The following is a 20,039-nucleotide window of genomic DNA, read 5'->3' on the forward strand; positions in this document are numbered from 1 at the left end:
TTTTATAGGAACATATACAGGCATGTTTTATATGCATCTGAAGCTGGGGCTGTTAAGCTTGACTACTCAGAGTCTAAAAGAGGGTAGTAGCATAGTGGGCTACCCTCAGTGGATCTATTTTATGAATAAGACATGAGAAATAGAAACCAGAGTAAGTCTAGTCAATTCACATCTTCCCATGGCCAGTGTGATGGACTCTGTGGAAATTGGAGTACAGCATATTGCTCAGCCATAATGATGATTGGAGAACCAGATATTTTGTTCTTGATTATGATTCTGTATGAGTGTGCCTGTGATATCCAGACCAGCTGCTCTGCTGTTGAGGAAGGAGGGGAACTTTGCAAGCTTCGTACCCGTGTGAATCTTGGCTGTATAGCCCTGTCCAACTCTGAGACCATAAATAAATGAATGCAAGACCATCCGGTTCACAGTGCATGGCTTCCTGATAGGGTGATGGTCTGCAGGGCAGTGTACAGGGTTCAGCTGAAGCCCCCGTGGGCGGATCAGGAACCAGGAGCTGTGTGTGGAGGCAGGGTGCTGTTTGCGTTTCTTATTTAAAAGAAATAATTTAACTTTAAACAACCTGGTAATGTGTGTTTACTTGTATATATTTTAAAATGTTCAACTTTTACTATATATATATATGTCAAAGGTATATATATATATGTAAAAATATATATATTTGACCTTTTTTAACATTTATGTACTATTTTGCAATGCAGAAAATAGCAAGAAATAACAGGGATTCAATTTCATTATGGAAATATAAAAGTTTTTCTTTAGGTTTCCACTGTTAAGAATGAACATTGGTAAAAAATCTTCAGGAAAACTGCTAGTACTTGATCAAGAACATTTACACTTGAATGTTCAAGAACAAAGCACTCGAATGCTCTGACCCAATAATTCCCTTTGGAGAAGTTAGCCTAAGTTGGTTAGTGACTTAAAATTGTATTTATAATAAGGAAAAGAAGAGCCAAAATACCCAGTGATAGGAAAGTGATTGCAAACATTACCAAAGCTCCAAAAGACATAATATTAGGAAGCAATTACAAAATTATGAGCCTAAAGGAGATTTAATAATATAAGAAAATAAAATGGTTTAAAAATCAGAATGTAACATTTTATGTACTATATGCTGTGTGTGGGTGCAAACATACAAACAGATGCACAGACAATATTAGAAAGAAATGTATAGGCCTGTTTAATAGTAGATGCTCTGTACTGGTAAGAGAACAAGTATTTATTTCATTTACTTCTTAATAGATTTCTGTACTTTTCATATCCTGTAAGTGAGCATGTGTTATTTTATAACTGTATTTATAATGATAATGAACTAAACATATTACTCATAAATATATTAGATGGGATAGACTAATTGTTTGCTAAGCCAAGTTCTCCCCAGAAACTAATGAAGAAGTAGCAACCCCAAACTCAGTTGTGAAAACACACAGTGATTTGGGGCTCTAATCATAAGGATACAGTGTATAAATGATGATGGGTTGTCTTGCATGGGACAAGTTTTCAAAGTACATTTGTTATCAAAAATCTTTATTTCCTGCCAGAAAGAGAGGTCATTTTTTGGCCTTTAGTCAAAGGCCTTGACCATGTCAGATGCTTAGAGCAACACTGATTCAAGTCTGGTAAATCCAGGGAATGGGAGGTACATGCTTAAACTCTGGGGCCGTTAACCCAGCCACATCTCAGCTGAAGGGGGTACCTGTCCTACTCACACCTCAGTGAAGGGCTGGCTGGAAGGAAAGGCAACTTGGGCTTAGAAAGTGAGAAGATTGGAGCTGGTGAGAATGCAATTGCCCAAGCTGCATTTGGAGAATGCTGTTACTGCACAGCCCAGTGCTCCGTGCCGTGCTCACGTGACAGAAGGGAGCTACTCCTCTCTCATGGCAGAATCTGGAGAGCCCAATGGTCTGAGGCCACTTTCAGGGTTTGCTGGAGGTGGACATGTGGCCCAGCCCTGCCAGCTTTCCCAAGTAACCTTGGGCCCAGGATGCTGTCACACCTAGCCCTTATTTTCTCATTTTCCTTATGGGGTAAAAACACCCCGCTTATAGGACTCTCCTGGGAACAATGTGAGCAGGGCTTGCCAGGGCCCACCCACTCAGTGTTCAGCTAGAAGCAGTAATGCTGATAGCCTTATACTATGCTCAATAGAGATAAATGTGTTAAAAAAATAAAGCAGAAATGGTTTGAAAACACTGATATAATCTGGTATTCTTTAAAAACTAAAAGGACTAGATATTTTAAAGACAAAAACCAAGAATTGATTTTAAAAGCCCTACTCTCTCAGTGCTTGATAGCCCAAGGCTTAATTTTTAGCAGCTTAGGAATTCAAAGTCTTCTTTCAAATATTCTCATTTGTTTAAGACATGTGGATGTTTTTTACTAATAAGTTAAATCAAACACGACCGAAATATATGATTCTCTTCAGGTGTTAAAACAATACAAACTCTACTCATTACATTGCTAAAATGAAATTGCCCTTTCTTTTCAAAGCCAAAGAAATATCTGAAGAAAATATATGGAATTTTAAAAAATATTTTCATTACAGTTGTTCTTATATGTTAAAATAAACATATACATCCTTTTCCCTTTTATAAGGGAAGAAAGGCAGAGGATTGAGAGGAGTGATTTCAAAAAAGTCCAAATGACTAGTACGACATTAAATGCCAGCACCACCCATCTTAAGCCTGGGGGCAGTCTTGAAGAAGACAGCACAGGACACCCAATGTTTCGATTGCCTTGCTTCTGGAGGCAATTCCACAGGTCATTCTTACTGACCCAAAGGTGACCTTGAAATCAGACATGGATGGCTGTATTCTTCAATAGATATGTTGTCAGAAAAAAAAGCAGATATGTGTCTGCATTTTTCTGGTCAACCCTAGAAGGGAGCATTACTTAAAGGACAACTGCATAGAATGCCTTAATGAAGTAAAGAATTACACAACTCATGACATGTGATCCTGAGTCAAAAATACATTTTTAATGATTTTATTACTATATTTTCATTAGTTCGGAAGAGAGAGAAAGAGACAGACAACACACAATGAAGAACACCATTCCAACACAGGGCTAATCAGAGTCAGTACAATTCAACAACAAATTTGAAAATCAAGTACATATCAAAATATACATTCAAGTCAGGTTTATAACAAATCAGTTTCAATCACCATCAGTGATTTTCATTTGGGTTTATAGGTCCTCACAGTAGGGGCTTTTATTGATTTATTTATTTTTGGTGGCAGATGGAGCAGGTAAGCACTATGAGCTACTCAAGAGAAAATAGACACAAGAAAATAGCCTTTCCTTTCTTTATTTTTTCGGTATAATTTTTTGGATACAAACAATTTTAATTTTCATTGGCAGAATTAATCTACCTGCATTTTCCCTGCACATTAAGATTGGAAAATTGGTCATTTTAATGAAGCAAGTGCCTTTTCAGTTTTCTTTATTAAACTTATGCACATATTTTTTGGCCTGGTTCAGTGCCTGATCCTTTTTTCAGGCTCATTATTTGCTGGTCATACCCCCAATTAATGGGTATATATTTACTGCAGACTCAGATGTAGCCCAATTCTGTGAGGACTGGAGTGATGGTTCTATGTGAGCTTACAGACAACTCATGCCAGAGGATTTGACCAAAATGACCCTCTGGGGTAAATGGGAGCAGTTGAACAATTGTGTATAGCGGTACTACTAAGAAGTTCAAAGACAAAGTTAGATGTTTATCTCTTCAGATTAACTAGAGGATTTTGAAAAAAACCCAACTTATTTTCAAGAGGTAGAAAAATGTCAGACAAAGGACTGATGCCACGGTATGGATTTTTCTTTTTCCAGAAGTGACTGATTAACCTGAACCGCTTGCTGAATCATGAGCCCTGTGTGCTTGGATTGGACCCATCTAAGTTTGCCCAGTTCCGGCACACACATTAGATCAGTTGGAGTCTAGGTGCTTCCAAAGCATCTGTCCCTTCTCCACTGACCCTCTTCCTCCCCAACAATTTCCTTCCCAACTTCCTTTAGTATTGGCAATTACAGTTACTACCACCCCAACTGCTTTCCAAAGCCAGTTGTTTGAGTACTAAAGCCATGATGCTCTATCATGGGATAACATAGAAATATTTTTCTATATTGTTTAGGTAATTCAAATGGAGAGGTAGATGATGTTACAGTTGGGTTGAGCAGTAAGTGGATTTCAAAGAAGCTAATGAACTTCTCTCCCCAAGACTAGAATGTTTCTTAGGAGATTAATTGCAACTGATGAATGTGCTGTAGTAGGGTGTTTTTTGTGTCTATAATTCTACCGAAACTTCCCAAGAGCTCTGAGACATATTCCTAGTTTAGGGATAATTTGCTTGGTTGCCTTTTTCACCACACTCCAAACTCCTTAAGATAAACACATGACATTTGTCATACCCCCCCAAACAGAGCTAAGTGCAGCATGATTAGGGTGGGGACTGTAGCATCAGGTAGGCCAAGGCTCAGATCCCTTCCTGCTACCTTTTGTGACCAGGAGCAAAGTACTTTGCCCTTTATCTTCAATTTGTTCACCGGTAAGATGTGCATAGATACTTTGCAAGGCCTGTGTCAGGGTTAAATAAGGTTATAAAAATATAAAACATCTAAACAATGTCTGGTTATAGTAGACTGTGTTTGTAAATAGAGGTTGGTAGATGGATGGATAGCAGGACAGGTGAATGAAAAGATGGATTGGTGAAAATGACTCCAGTTTGAATAACCTGCTCTGGAATGTTAATACAGGTCTGATTGCTGCAGTAGATCCTTTCTCCTTTCTGTGCTACTCTCCAAGGAAGTCTCAATGTTCAACTAAGCTGTTAAAAAAGTCCCTTTCCTTTACCTTTGTGACCAGTGGACGTCATGAACCTTCTGCCCCGTCAGCAGCACGTGGGCAGCAGCTTCCCAAAACCTACACATGGAGCAGGTAGAGACTGCACTCCATGAAAGTGACAGCACTCGCCTCAGTGTTGTCCGAATTCTGGTACCAATTTTCTGTGCCTCCTTTTCCCCTGTGGGCCTCATTTATGAAATAAATAAAAGGATGGGGTTGGAATAAACTCATTCCAAGATCATTTGCTGAGTACTTCTTCTGTACCAACTCCATGCTCAATGGTGTGGGTGAAAAGAGGACGCGTTCCCAGCTCTGTCCCTGGAGCTCTACAGAACTCCCAGCTTTTCTTCCAGCAGTGTTCAGTGACTTTGCTCTATTAACAGTTTGCACAGATTTGGTCCTAGATGGTATCTTAGGTTGTAGAGTAAATATGATTATCTTTGTAGTGAAGTTGGAGAACATCTGGTTCCCATTTCCACTTCATTAGGGGAGGTTTTACGGAGGAAGCGGCATTTCAGGGGGTCTTTAAACAAGAGGAAGGCTTTGTCTCAGGGCCCTGAAGCTCCAACAGTTGGCTGAGTTTTCAGTCATCTATTTGAGAGGTGGCTAAATCACGTTTGTGAAAATATAAATGTTCGGCCACAATGGGGGTCAGGGGTCAGTTATGTGTCATAGCTCATCATGAATACTGGCCAAAACCTCATGGCCCAGGATAATTATCATTTTCATTATTTCAGGGAATTCTTGAAATAAGCATGTTCAACCCTAATAAACAAGCAAACTGGTTTCCTAAGACAACTTTCAGATATGTTAGTCTGTAATAATCTCTCTGTAATAAAGCCTGTGACTTTATTTATGTGTCTCCCTTGTCAAAGTCAGCATCCTCCTCTATGTAGATGTTTACTCATAAAACATATTCCTCTGCTTGAGGACTTACACCTCAGAAACACCAGGGGAAAAGTGAACAAAGTAAATATTTTCCTGAACTCTAGCAACTCTATTAGAGGAAAGTTATTTTGAGATGCTAATAGATATTCCAACATTATCAAGACAATGTTGTCTTTGGGTTGTTAAAAAAGGAGAGAACAAATTCAGCAATTTAGTTCACACAAGTTGCAGTTAAAGTTCAAAGAGGAAATCTGTTTACTTTTGTATTTAGACAACTTAAAACATAGTGAATCTTATAAGAATGCAGGATCTCCAAATCTCAGGTGCAAGTAACTGATTCAGTAAGAAGAGAAAATGCCTGGGCTGAAAGCAAGAGGGCACGTAAGCACCGCTCCCCAGGACCATGTGACTACCCTCTACCAAGGCAATCACACGTGAAGCAAGGCCACATGTCACTTGAAGGTTTATTTATTTCTATTTCCATTCTCGTGCTCCACTGATACTTTGTTCATGCCTTATATTACATAAGATTCAGGCATCTTGCAACAATATTGAAAAGTGCCAGTGCAAAATAAGAATCTAAGTAATAGTTGTTAGTAACTTGTCTAGATTTTAGAAGAGAAACAGTTCATCTGAGTAGTAGTATGAAAGACAGACAATATTGCTTACATGGAAAGAGTCAGCTCTTCAATTAAAAATAATAGTGCCTGCTTTTGCTAAACCTCTTGCTACAAAGAACATCCAAAATACGAACAAGCATGTATAATATGTTTAACCAAGAATATTAAACCTGGCCCTGGCTGGCATAGCTCAGTGGATTGAGTGCGGGCCTGCAAACCAGACGATCGCGGTTCCATTCCCAGTCAGGGCACATGCCTGGGTTGCAGGCCAGTTCCTTGCAGGCTAACTACCAGCAGGGGATGCACAAAAGGCAGCCATACATTGATGTTTCTCTCCCTCTCTCCTTCCCCTCTAAAGATAAATAAATAAATAAAATCTTTTTTTAAAAATTAAGTTTAAAAAAAAGAATATTAAACCTTATTCGGATAACATTTTCATGTGAAAATGAAATGTTACAATTGTATGAAGGACTATTTTGATTTTTATGCAAAAGGGATTTTTAAAAAAGAATTATTATCATCATTATTTATTTTTAGGCATTAATATTCATTGCTAACATATGCTATTGGGGGTTTTATTTACAAAATGCTTCTGTAGATGAGAATCTATGGGGATTTTCTTGTTACTAATAACTTCAGTCACACAGAAAAGAGATAAATGCTTAATTAGAGATGTACACTATTTAGAATCCTTTGGTCTTATCATAGAGGGAAGCTATTCTTTCACTTCTCATTTCAAAAATTATTTTAGGCTATTGAGTGAATCAGTTTGTACCTATGCATACATGTGTAAAGCTACTCATTTAAAACTGACCACTATTAAAACAGCCAGCAAATTTCATGATTGCCATTACAGCTGTAGAAATCAAAATGAGAGTAAAATTCAGAGTTGGATAATGTCGCCATTAGCCAAGCAACAAAAGTGATGATCCCGTGCTCCCTTTATACACATAAGATGCACCAATAGGATTTTGTTTCCAGATTTCAATGGGTTTCACCTGCATTCTTCTTGTATCTGTATGTCCACTGGGTTATGTGTCCAGAGAAAAGGTCCTTCTGCATAGAACCAATACAGGAAGTTAGGAGCAATCATCAAGTATGGTTCTGTCTAGATTTTTTTCTGACATCTCTTTTCAGTGTTGAGGATAAAGGCTGTTGCGATGGAGGGAGGGGGGGGGAGGTTTGGGAGGGGGAAGTGGGTAGGCACTGAAAGGGGTGGGTACAGGGGACTTTTTAGGTCTGGGAATAGGAGGGAAGGGCCCCCTGGGGTCTTTTGTGATGTGTGTGTAGAGGGTCTCTACATAGCCACGTATTCTGTTCTTGTCTCTTTTTCCACGTCTATGTGTCTCCGCTCTTCTCCCAGATCCTTCCACCAACTAATTCAGAGTGTTAGTCCGATAACTTTCTACTATTGGCTCTCCCTTCACCGTGGAGTATGAGAACTGGAGGACATGAGTGCCATCTGTTTCCACCCTGTCCCCATTGCCCTCAGCATGTGGTACCCAGAGAATGACCCTTGGGGATTCCCAGGTCATTGATAAACTTAAGCTCATGGAGAGGGGAGAGGGGAGAATGCTGAGGAGTTGGCTTCCTTTTCATTGAAGTTGCATTTGAGAAAGTGTTTAAAAAAATCCCCTTCCAGGACTGCCCTGTCACATTCTGCTTACCTGAAAGAATCAAAATATTTCATCTGCTGTTTAAAGATGTACTCAGCTGTGTTTTCCCACCTCATAGTTCTATTGTTTTCCTATGAAGACAAAGGTTGTTGACAGAACTAAGAGTTGATACAGCCTATTTTTGCTTCCACTGGAGAGGAGCTAAGTGACATTGGCTTCCATTTAAAAACATTTCTATTGCTTAGGCCATACCCTGAAAATGGCTTATCTCCCAGGATCGTGTGCCTGCAATTCACCCCAACTGCCACTAGACAGCGGCAGTGTCTTTTCTTGGAGTGCAAGTTGAGTTCCTCTCAGGTGTTAGAAGGAAGGCAGAGCAGAAATGCAGCTGTGTACTCACAGGTTAGATGCATACATATATAAAACACTCATGTGTTATGTTACATGTTTACATGATGTGCTCAATACATTGATCAATTTTAATAAGAAAAGAAAAAACATACAAACAAGGGGAGCAAAGTATAGAAGAAATATAATATGTAAGGAGAGTTACTGAGTTGGCTTTTATTCCTGGCTCAGAACCAGTCTCTTTCTGAGCTGAGCTACCCTTTGGTACACAATCCAGTCTTCGAGCCCAAGCCTCCAGGGCTAAGCAGACCTGGCAGAAGGATCTGCTGAAAACCACCTGGCAGCCCTCAAATGAGCTGCCAGGCATGCTTCCCTTAACTCGCCCAAATGCCTTCTCAGAGCCTGGCATCCAGCGTGCCTCCTTTTTCTGGGGTTTGGCACTCACCCTCAGGAGCCTCCAGCTTCAAGAGAAACAGAGGGTCCTGCCACTGGCTCTGGCAAGCTTCCTCCAAATGGAGATCTAAAGAAGGCACCATAACAGATGTCCACAACCGGCCCCAATCTAAAGAGCCTTCTGGGCCCCTTGCAGTGCCTGCAGACCATCTCCCTCTCTGTCCTCTTTCCTTTCTGTCCTTGCACTTGTGTCCTGGCACAGCCCCAAACAGACCAGTTCTGCAATGTCTTGTTCAGGTTCTCTTTCCAAAGCAGGCAAATGTCTATTTATTATGATGGTTTTACACAAAATCCTGATGACAATAGTTTTATAGACCATCTTAAAAATTCGTTGTTTCTTCAAATTACTGTCTCTTGCCATTCAGTATTTTGGTCCTTGGAGGGCACCTAAATTTCCTCCCTTGTAGGAAGGACACACAACCACTCAGGAATGTTGGGGCCATTTTTCCCTTTGGTCTTTCTGGCCTCAGAAACATCTCCCCTGTATGGGGTGCACACGGCACTTAGGACCTCCTCCACGGGTGTCTAAATCTATGTAGGTCATTTATGGCTAATGTTGGCACTTGCACAAGTCAAGGCTCTCCTGTTAAAAGAGTCACAAATCCAATTCATCTTCATTTGGGGGAAAGGGGAAAGTTTACTGCTTCAAGTAACCTATAATGGAAAAAGGCATGGGCAGAGCCAGCCTTAGGAATGAAGAAGGCATCCAGGGACTGGGACCCTCTTTCTCCCTCTCTGCCTCTCCGTCTCCATTTTCCCCATCACACATACTCATCTCTCCTCTATCTTGGGTGACTGTATTTTCTCAGTCATTGCTCTGTGGGAGAGGACATGCCTGCATGACATCAGGCTAACATTCTTCTAACTGTCCACAGAGGAGGGTAGAGAGTTTTTCCTATTAGTCCAGGTGAGAAAAAAGAAAAAAAAAAAACCAGATAGCCTATCTTGGATCATGTGCCTCATAATAAACCAGTCAGTGTGGCCCGGGGAAGGTGTGTGTCTTTGTGTGCATGCATGTGTGTGTGGTGCTCTGGTTGGCTCAGCCTGGTCTAATGCCCAGCCATGTGCAGGATGAGAAGTGTACCAGTCAAGAGAACCTTATGGTAGAAGGGGCGAAGAGGATTTTCCTAAAGGAAGGGGATGATATTTCTAAAAGATGGAAAGAAAGGTGCTAGGTGATTTTTAAAACTATCTTCTTGCATTGTTTCATTCATAAATATTCTTAAGTATAAAACAACGGGCTGAAACTGCAGTGCGGCAAGGAACGTAGTCCCGATGACAGTAAACTGGCTTTCAGGAAGCTTTCTGAATCTGCCACATAACCCCAGGCAGATGTCAGTCAATGACAAACATTTTTTCTTTAGCCCAGGCTGGTCCTTAAGAAACCTGCTCCCCTGCTCACACAATGAGAGCCTGTGTGCCTGCCCCACCGGTTCCTCTCCCTTCAACTCATTCGCCTCTGTCTTCTCTGGGGTACTTGGGGTTCCCTAAGGATAAGACCTGTGTCTCATTCCTAGCTGGCTTCCAGCACATGGCATGGAAGTTGGCACATAGCTGATGCTCAGGGAATGTTTATCAAGGGAATCAATGAATAACAACAGTCCTGGCAGCAGAACGGATGGACCACAACTGCGGTGCTGTTATCTTATCTGGGGCCACATCTGAGAGCTGTCTGCATTGCCGAGTATTGTCACCCGTGGAAAGCAAATCGAGCATTAGGAATTCAGGCCTGGCATAGCTGCCCGTACCTCGCACATGAATCCAAATGCATATTCATATGAGCCCACATGCATGATTAACTTGGGAAGCTAACAGGAAGCAGTCAATCTGTTGAGCAAGTTTGCGTTTTATAAACCAGGTGTTCAGTATTATTATTCATCATTTCCTTTGATACCAGAATGGTCCCATTATGTAGCATAGGAAATGAAGGATATGGAATAATATACACATATTATACAACAGAGCACCACAACTAGGCATTTCAGAGCCCTGTTCAAAAGCCTGGGCAAGTGTAATTGAATGGCAGTTCATTTTAGGATTCCCACTTGGACCTGAGTTAATGGGATTTTGCCGAGATGGACCATGGTGACCCGCCCCCTCCCATTCCTACTCTTTGGAAAATGAATGTTGACTCTCCGTCTGCGTTATTCTTGGAAGCCACACATATGAATCATAAGCAGCTCTTGCCTCAGCAGCTGCTACAGGTTAAGGGGCCAGAGAAAAGCAGGGACCCCCTAGTGTTCAGGGACAGAGCGTGTCTGGCTGTGGTTGGCTGCATAACTTCTGCTTGGTGGTCTGGAAGAAAACTTTTGCCACGGGCTGCTATTTCCTATGGCAGGAGTACTGAATGCCTTTCGATCATAAAATACTCACAGTGCAAATCAACTTCCAAATTGATGTTCCTTTTCCATGAAATGTTTAAGATTCACAAAAGCCAGACCTGTGGAGACTGGGAAAAAAGGAGCAGGTGGGCGCCAAAGAGCATCTTCATGTTGTACAAGTGGTAAGGTCAGGGTCCTGCCAGCCCTCGTGACCACACTGATGAGCTTATGTACCAGGAAGGTACAGGTTAGGGTTCTGGCCAAGCCAGTCCCGTCTGGGCCACAACTGCCCCTAGGAGAGTAGGTGAGCTCATAGCAGAGTGGCTAGACTGAGCTCACCGCATTTCCTCTGTTTACCTGGGGCTGGTTACAAGTGAGTAGTTTCAGTTCAAATGCAATATTATGAGAAATTTTTTTAGGTAATGATGATGCAATAATTACATTTGGCATTAGTCCCTGAGTGGTGTTGACACTGTATCCTGGCTTAATATTTGGAAATTAGTTACCCATGATCTTGTGTTCGTACCAGAACAGTGACCAGTGATTTATAATTGATTGTTACTGGTTGCAGGGGGGAGGGGAAAGCTTCATTTCTCATTATTGCCAATGGTATGTTTTGATTTCATTCATGATATATGTTGGCATCGCTTGAACTTTTGATTTGAGTTACCAAGTGGAAGTTGCCCAGGGTTATGGATCATCTCAAATAAGTTATCTTTACAGCATTAAGGATCACTTAAGGAGTTGGAATATGGGAAGATTTCTGATTCTGAGAGAGATTTACTGTGCACTGGTTCTGCTGTTGAAAACAGCCTTGCATGTCCTCAATGGCATCCACATTATATTTGAAGTACTTTCGGCAAGTTGTTGGAACCCTGTTTTCACAAAGTGTTTGACTTGGTGCTTGGCAATAATAATTGCCAACAGTAGCTCATAGTTAATTTTATTTAGTTATTAATATTAGGCTAAAGTTTTGTTTACTTATTCTAACACCCAAATTAGGTTGTCCCAAATAATAGCTTACATGAATACCGTATGTATTAGTAAGGGTCTCCAGAGAAACAGAACTTTGGAAGATGTATATATATATATTTTTTTTCTTGATGTATTTAGAGAGAGAGAGAGAGATTTATTTTAAGGAATTGTCTCACACAATTGTGGGGCTGACATTTAAGTCTACAGGGCAGGTTGTCAGATTGGAAATTCAGGGAGAATTTGTCTTGCTAGTGAGTCTGAAGGCAGTTTGGAAGCAGAATTTCTTCTTCCCTGTGAGATCTGTTTTTTCAGATCTCTCTTAAGACTTTCAACTCATTGAATAAGACACACGCACATTATGGAGGGTAATATGCTTAATCAAAGTCTACTTATTCAAGTGTTAATCACATCTAAAATATTATTCACAACAGCATCGAGACCAGTGTTTGATCAAACAACTCAGCACCATGGGTTAGCTAAGTTAACACACAAAATTAACCATCACATCAGGACTCTCCAGCCCTTGAGGGACTATGAGATTTTTGTGCCATCTTGCTTATTGTATGGGAATATAGGCCCATCTGGATATGGAGGAAAAACTAGAAACACATGGACCTTCCATTTCTATTAGGAGTTTTTCCCAACTACACGTGCTTCTCTTTAGTTATCATGATTATTGATGCTGGAAAGGACTGGTCTATAACAGTGCTTCTCGTATTTTAATATGCATACTTATTCAAGCAAACGTTCATATCAGAGGGTCTAGAGTGGCGTTGGGAATTGTGCATTTCTAACGCACGCAGGTATTGCTACTCTGTGCACCACATTATGAGTAGTGAGGCTACGTAGTTCAGAAAACCTCTGAAGAACAGGACAGGTAGAAAAGGGACTAAGTTTTAATGAACTTTTCTCAAGAGGACAGTGAGTCCATGGGGACCTAGGTGCATGGGGGCCTCTAGATTTTAGGATATTTTCTTTATAAATGCCTGTTCCTGAGAAGACTGGGAAAGCCATACCTGATTTTCCCATGGAATTAAAGCTATGAAGAGGTGCCCAAACATCAAAAAATTCTCTAGACTGAAGATAATGGCGTCTCCTTCCTAAGTTGCTTTACTTGAGGCTTGAAAGGGTTGTGAAACCAAAAAGTACTCTTCTCCCGGCAGGCTTGCCGTGATGATTTTGGTTCCGTCAGCAGTGTCACATGCTTTGATCTCGATCTGGACTCTGCTACTTACTAGCCGTGTGGTCTAGAAGGCAGGAAAAAGAACTGGCATCCTTTGAGCACCTTCATATGCCAGGTTCCTTGCTAGACTGCTTCACATTTTATCTTCATGGCAACAATAGTGGGGAATAATTGGCATTATCTTATCTGAGGACATGGAGCCTTAGCCAATGCAGTTAATAAAGAGTCGAGCTGAGAATTAGAACCAGGTCTGTCTTGGACCAATGCCTATTGGGGTCCAGGACTCTGTTTCTCCATTTGTTTTGGGGGCAGAGCAGGGGTCCCCGCCTATTTCCCAACACTGTGTGAAAAGCAGGTGTGCTGCTGGGTCTCAGTGCATTTGTCAAAGGGTGACAGAATGTGTGATGTGCCACATTTCAAAGGTTGTTCTTTCAGGAAAAATATTTAGCTTCTCAGCAATAATTTTAGGGATCGGATTATCAAGTTAGTTTTTAGTTTTGTTTTTCATCTGGGACTGGCATGCAAAGATATGGAGAGATCCAAAAAGGTCTTGACTCAACTACATTGGGAGAGTAAATGTTTCCAGATTCCATTATTTTCAGCAGGGGCAACTATAAACCCCTTACACTCATGCTATCTGATCCCCAATTTCCAGAATACAGAGAAGCATTAACATTGCACATATTGAACATAAGTGTCTATAAAGTTAAATTATAAAAGCGATCTGTGTCAATAAAATAAAATGAATCCCTAAGATCCAACAAGGCTTTATTGAACCAAAATGGCTGTGACAAACAGATGAGCTGGAGCAACTGACTTTGTTTCCCCAACCAGGGGCTGGGATCCTCACCTGCAAACCAGGGGTGTTGCCTTGCCTCTTAGGCTAGAGGCTTGAATGGACACTGGTCCATCCCCTGCCACCCCCTGCCACCCCACATCAGCAAAAAAGGAGATGGCCAAGGGGCATGGCCTCCCTGTGGTTTCCAGATCACTCTCGGGTAACAGGCTTTTTTCTCTCCATCTAGCTTGCTGATGATCAGGGCCTCGTCTTGATGACCACAGTCGCCATGCCTGTGTTTAGTAAGCAGAACGAAACCGTGAGTACAGTGGCTCTTCTTCCTGCTTGATGCCAGGAGGGTTGTTTTCTGAGGCCCCTTCTGACTCAAGCGTGGGTCACATTCATTCATTCATTCAAAAGACTATATCTATTTTTTCCTAACATTTAACCCTGCTGTTAAATCATGAACTCAAGCACAGACAGGAGGAATTTGAGCAGGTATCATTATACAGTATGTGGAACTTTTCCAAAATTTGTGTTAAATGACCAGGGCAAGGAAACCATGGAGGGAATCCTTGGTTATGGTGGGCAACCAGTCTCTGATTTGTAGTTGCCCGCATTGTATTAGTTTCCTAGGGCTGTGGTCACAAAGTGTGGAACAAAGAGTGTGGCTTAAAACAAAGAAATTTATTCTTATAGTTTAGGGGGCCAGAAGTCCAAAATCAAGGTGTCAGCAGGGCCATGCTTTCTGAGGGCTCTAGGGAATCCTGGCGTGGCCCGAGGCTTCCCTTGCTTGGTGGTAGCAGGACTCGAATCTTGGCCTCAGCCCTCACATGGTCTCCTGGTCTCATATGTCTCTCTGTCTTCCCCTCTTCTTAGAAAGACACCAGACATTGGGTATAAGCCCCAGCCTAACTCCAGGACGATTTCACCTCAAGATTCTTAACTAATTACAGCTGCTAAGAACCAGTTTCCAAATCGGGTCACATTCGGAGGTTCTGGGGGGACTGGGATTTGGGGAAAACAATGGACAGGAGCAATTTGTATCTTTTTTCAGAAGGCATATCTGATATTGGAAAGTTTCAGCACGTCACATTGACCTTGGAAACTGGGACCCCGAAGGCCTATTCATTTAACTTCGTTCTTGGTGCCAACTGGCTGCTAACAATCTTAGGGTTATTTCTTCTTTCTCCCGCTATTTAGTCGCTGTCTCCTGGGCACCAGATGGCAGTGTAAATTGAGAAAGCAGTTAACACGCTATAAGTCTGTCCTGTAGAAAGCTTCCATGAGAGAAACTGATTAATGATCACAGTCCCTAGCTGCTGAAATTTTAGTGCTTCTGCACATCAGTTCTTCATTTTCATGAGAGGGAAGAGAATTGGGGTGTCTTGGTAAGCATGTGTGTTGAGAGTTGTAGATGTTTGGCCCGAGAAGCTACCATGCTTATCTAGTAATATTTTCAGTGGGGGATGGGGAATAGAAGAGGGTTCTTCTTAGAGATCTGGGTTAATCCTCCATCTCTATCATTTTGGAGAAGGCACCGGACGGTGACCTGTGGTTTGTGGCTTCTCATAATGTTCTCATTCTTCTACCAAATTAACTTAACACTATTGTTTAATGTTTGTTTGCAACAGAGATCGAAGGGCATTCTTCTAGGTGTGGTTGGCACAGATGTCCCAGTGAAAGAACTCCTGAAAACCATCCCCAAATACAAGGTAATGCATCACTCATTTAGTAGCCAAGCACCAAATAAATGTCCAAATAAATGTCCAAGGTAATTTCACAATCTGCCATAGTTACTACCAAAACACAAAGCAAAAAGGCCCTTCTATTCTCTTTCTGGAAGAGTCTCTTTCTTTCTTTCTTTCTTTCTTTCTTTCTTTTTCTTTCTTTCTTTCTCTCTCTCTCTCTCCCTTCCTCCCTCCCTCCCTCCCTTCCTTCCTTCCTTCCTTCCTTCCTTCCTTTCTCTCTTTCTTTTTTTCTGTCTTTCTCTCTCTCTCTCTCTCTTTCTTTCTCTCTCTCTCTCTTTCTTTCTTTCTTAGAATAGTAATAGCCTGGGAAGATCCGAGTAGGTCTGGGCATGCCCACCCAAGTCTGTGTGGGCCTGTAGAAGTCTACATAAGTCTGTGGAAGTCTAAACAGGTCTAACTTCTCTGACGGTCTTCTAGGCAGATCTGACTAACCTTAGTCTGAGGACCCTCCAAACTCTGTTACCTCTTAATAGAAACCCAATGAGGCACAGAGAAAAAAATGAACACTGACTGTATTGAAAGACTATCCCCTCTGTTTTAGAAGGTGATGGGTTAGAAATAAATATTCTTTTCCTAATGTTAAATTAAAACCTGTGGACCAAAAGAATTGTAGGTTCTTTTTAACTCTGGATGTAACTGAGGGGGTAAAGTAGAAGTAGGTAATTTTTGGAGCAAAGATAAAGCAGGCCTTGGTAGGCCACTGCTTTGGGAGTTTAGAACAACATGAGTAGCATTGAAAGACACAGGGCCCGTGGAGAAGGAGCACTAGATGGAAGAGGCTCAGAAAGGGGTGTGGAAAAGCTAGCACCCAGCTTTGTATGTGAGACCAGCCCTGCCTTGGGGAGAGAGGGGGTCATGCTTTCTCCTTTTCATGGCCCATGCTATGTTCCCAGCTATCTGTTCCCAGAACTATTCCTTTGATTTACTTAGTTTTTCTAAATAAACATTTGGAGACAGAGGGGCATTCCTGAGCCCCAGGGCCACCTTCAGTCAGACCTACTCCAGTTTTCATGATAACAAGCATGTTGACTCCCACATGACCTCCTGGTGGTTTGTGGGTTGGGGACTGCCCTGTCTGGGGCAGGTTGGCACAACACAAGGAGCCATCTGAAGCTGACAAATGGGTCAGCAGAGGGATGACAAGTTGCTGTGAAGGTGGTATGGTGGCAGTAGCCACTTTGGAGTCCCTGGGGATAACATTCACTGGTATTTATGTTCCCTAGCTGCTTGAGGTATGCTGCTGTAGTTCAGTAAGCACTTTAATGAAATCAGACCAGTGGACATACTGGGATCCACTAGTCTAACACATTGCCTTGCCTTTTTGCTGCCTGTATAGTTAGTGAACAGGCCTTTTCAAAATTTAAATAGACTCACTTTAAAAAAATTATCAGCCTCAGCCTGAACAATCACACATGAAATCATAAATTGAGATGTGATCATTTTATTTTTTGATACACATGTTAGCCAGGGGAATGACATGGTTAGGTTCCCCTTTGAAGTAGATAGCCCAGATTCTTGAGCCCCATACTGGAAACTCTCACCTGTTGCCTAGTGAGGGATCCTCAGAAAAGCCAATCAAAAGGTGTTCCTTACCTCCCATCGCAGCCATGCAGACCTGCCCAAGAGCTTTTTCAATGTGTGTGTGAGCATGGGAGTGCGGGACGGGGCAGAGAGTGGACGCCACTCCTGGTCCTAAGAGGTGTCCACTGAGCTGACATGGTCCCCCTGACTGCACAAGGGTGGAGCCATACCCGCTCTCTCTCCCCCCAGCACTGAGCACACTGGCTTTCCTGCCTTCATTTTAGGCCCACGCATGGATTGACAAGGGCTCCCTTTGCCCCCATCTGGATGGAATATTTGATAGTTGGCTGGCTGGCAGGGCCCCTTCCTTACTACCTCCTTCCATGCTGAGCCTAATTCACCACAGTTGGGAGAATCCCATGGGCCTGCCTGGCCTCAGCGGAAGGAAGGCAGCACTTAGAGTTCTGGAGGCAGATGGGCACAGGGCCCTGCCTGGTGTGGACTGGCCTCTCAAATCCTCTTCTATCCAATGGTGATAACAACAGAACCTGCTCATAGACTTTTGTGAAGCATTGACTGTTGTCATTAATTGGGAACAACGGTAACGCACTGGTCAAAGAGACAGTTGTGACACCTTACATCCTGGTCCCCATAGCCCTCTTCCCTGTGGGATACTGCCTGCAAAGAGCTGCTGACACCTTTCCCATCTCGGATTCAGGCACCTGTGGATTTCATATCCACGGAACCTTTGCTAAGCCAGGATGCCCAAGAGAATAACAAGGCAACCACACTCTGGGATCCTCTGTCACCTTTAAAAATGAGGTTTTCCAGGGATTTTGAAAGGCATGGGGAAAGGCTTATGACACAAGGTCATGAGTGTTAGGCAGGATTCTTAAGTTTGATGACAAGCACAGGCCCACCTTTTGACAGAGTGTTGAGATAAGAGCAAGAAAATGAATCAGCCAGTCACTGGGCACCAGAGCAAACTCTTGTCCAAGCAAGTTAGCTGAAAGGATGGCTACAGCCAAAATGATCAGGTTAAGCCTCAGAGGGTTGGATGCAAACTGACAGGTGCATCATTTTGCAGTACAAGACTGTGTTCCTAATGGGACAACATTAGCAGATAACATTGGACTAGAACTTGGTGCTGTACAAAGTGCATTACCCACGTGTCAGCAAACCCTCCTCAGGCAAGTGCTGTGCTGCTGTATCCATTCTACTCATAAGGAGGCTCAGGTTCCAGGACGTGTGTTCACAGAGTGCAGGGCCATATAAGCAGGAAGTGGTGAGTGTGATATGAGCCAGGTCTGTGTAACTCCTTACCCATGTGCTTCGAAAGATGTAAGCCATTCACGTACCACTTCACGACTTGTTGCCACGCTCATGTACCGTCTGTACCATTATTTACTTAAAAGTTCACTTGTAAATCAACTCAAAACTTTCTTCACTCACTTCAATTTTAATAGGAAACACTATAGCACCATTTTAAAATGAAAAGCCTGTGTTATTTGCCATGATGGAGGATAATTATTTAAAAAATCATAAAAACAAAAACCACGGTGTTAAATGATTGCTTAGTAATCCAAGGTTCTGAACTTGAGGTCTGTTCTCTCTGTTTTTAAGGTAGTATCAAAGGCAAGTGTTGAAGCAGTACTAAATGGAAATGCTCTCTTCTGATCTAACTGCGAGGATGGAAGGGATTTGGAAGGGACTGACGCTCACTAGGTGGTTCTGGCTAGTAAGCTTAACAACCGGGGCCCATAAGCCACCCCAAATTATCTTGCTCTCCCTTCCATTTTTCCTAAGAAAGCAAAACAGTCCATGGGAACGTGGAGGGCTGAGGAGTGAGGACCATGGGGGTTTGTTTATCCTGCAGTGATGGCCCTTCTGCCCTCAGCTTTGGGCATTAGTGCCATCACCCCCATCCATAAGCCGTGCATCCCCACGGGTCGGCCCAGGCTTCTCAGCGTCCCCAGAGGTTTGGCTCTTCCCTGCACTTCTTACTGGGTATATAGCGTCTGTATGCCCGTTCCCGCATGGTAATGCCATTTAGTTGGTCAAATTATAAAGTCACCCGAATAACAAAGAGGAAATGAACTTGAGCTTTCCGGGCTCACAAAATGTGACCTCCTTAGCAACAGAACTCTCCTGCTTGGGTTTGTTGAGACGATGAAGGCCTTCTTTCTGCTGCCCCACAGGGGCTCTGACAACCAGCCTCAGCCCTCCCCAAGGTTTGTACAGTTCAGGTTGGCACAGCTGGTTGATCCAAACCCACATAAGCAAGTGCTGGGAATTGTGCCGCTGCCCAGAGACTGAAAGCCTCAGGATGAGGGGGAGATTGGAGTTCCCTACAGACAGTGGATTTCTTTTACTGGAGCCTCAGACCCAGATGCCCAGAACTCCTGTCCTCTGTTTAAGGAAGGGCATCCCGCCTTGGAAGGATGTTTCCAAACAATTCTTAAGCCTCTTATTTCATATGAGAAGATGTAGAACCCCAAGTAGAGGGTCATTACTTGGTATATGCCCAATAAATCAAGAAAATATGAACATAATATGAAATTGATCGTAATTACCCTGTGAGTGGATTTCTCAAAGCTTTCTCTACCAGGGAGGGGGCTGAGCTCTCTATCACATTATCTCACTTGCTAGGAGTCCTTGTTGCCGCTCCCTTCATTTCACAGCTAAAGAAACTGAAGCACCAAAGTCAAAATTACTTGCCAG

The 20,039-nt window shown here is 42.5% G+C and overlaps 1 protein-coding gene across 2 annotated transcripts in view; it reads left to right on the forward strand.

Moving 5' to 3' along the window:
* Positions 1-20,039, forward strand: part of CACNA2D3 (calcium voltage-gated channel auxiliary subunit alpha2delta 3) — an 861,794-nt gene that overhangs the window by 616,066 nt on the left and 225,689 nt on the right. For both annotated transcript variants that reach the window (XM_037040694.1, XM_037040695.1), the window contains 2 exons: positions 14,294-14,365; positions 15,681-15,761. In XM_037040694.1, the coding sequence (XP_036896589.1) occupies positions 14,294-14,365; positions 15,681-15,761 (153 nt within the window). The remainder of the gene's footprint in view (positions 1-14,293; positions 14,366-15,680; positions 15,762-20,039) is intronic.

The sequence above is a fragment of the Sturnira hondurensis genome, unplaced genomic scaffold (assembly GCF_014824575.4).
Source record: "Sturnira hondurensis isolate 20B ecotype Veracruz unplaced genomic scaffold, ASM1482457v3 Scaffold0002840, whole genome shotgun sequence".
Classification (NCBI taxonomy): Eukaryota; Metazoa; Chordata; class Mammalia; order Chiroptera; family Phyllostomidae; genus Sturnira; species Sturnira hondurensis.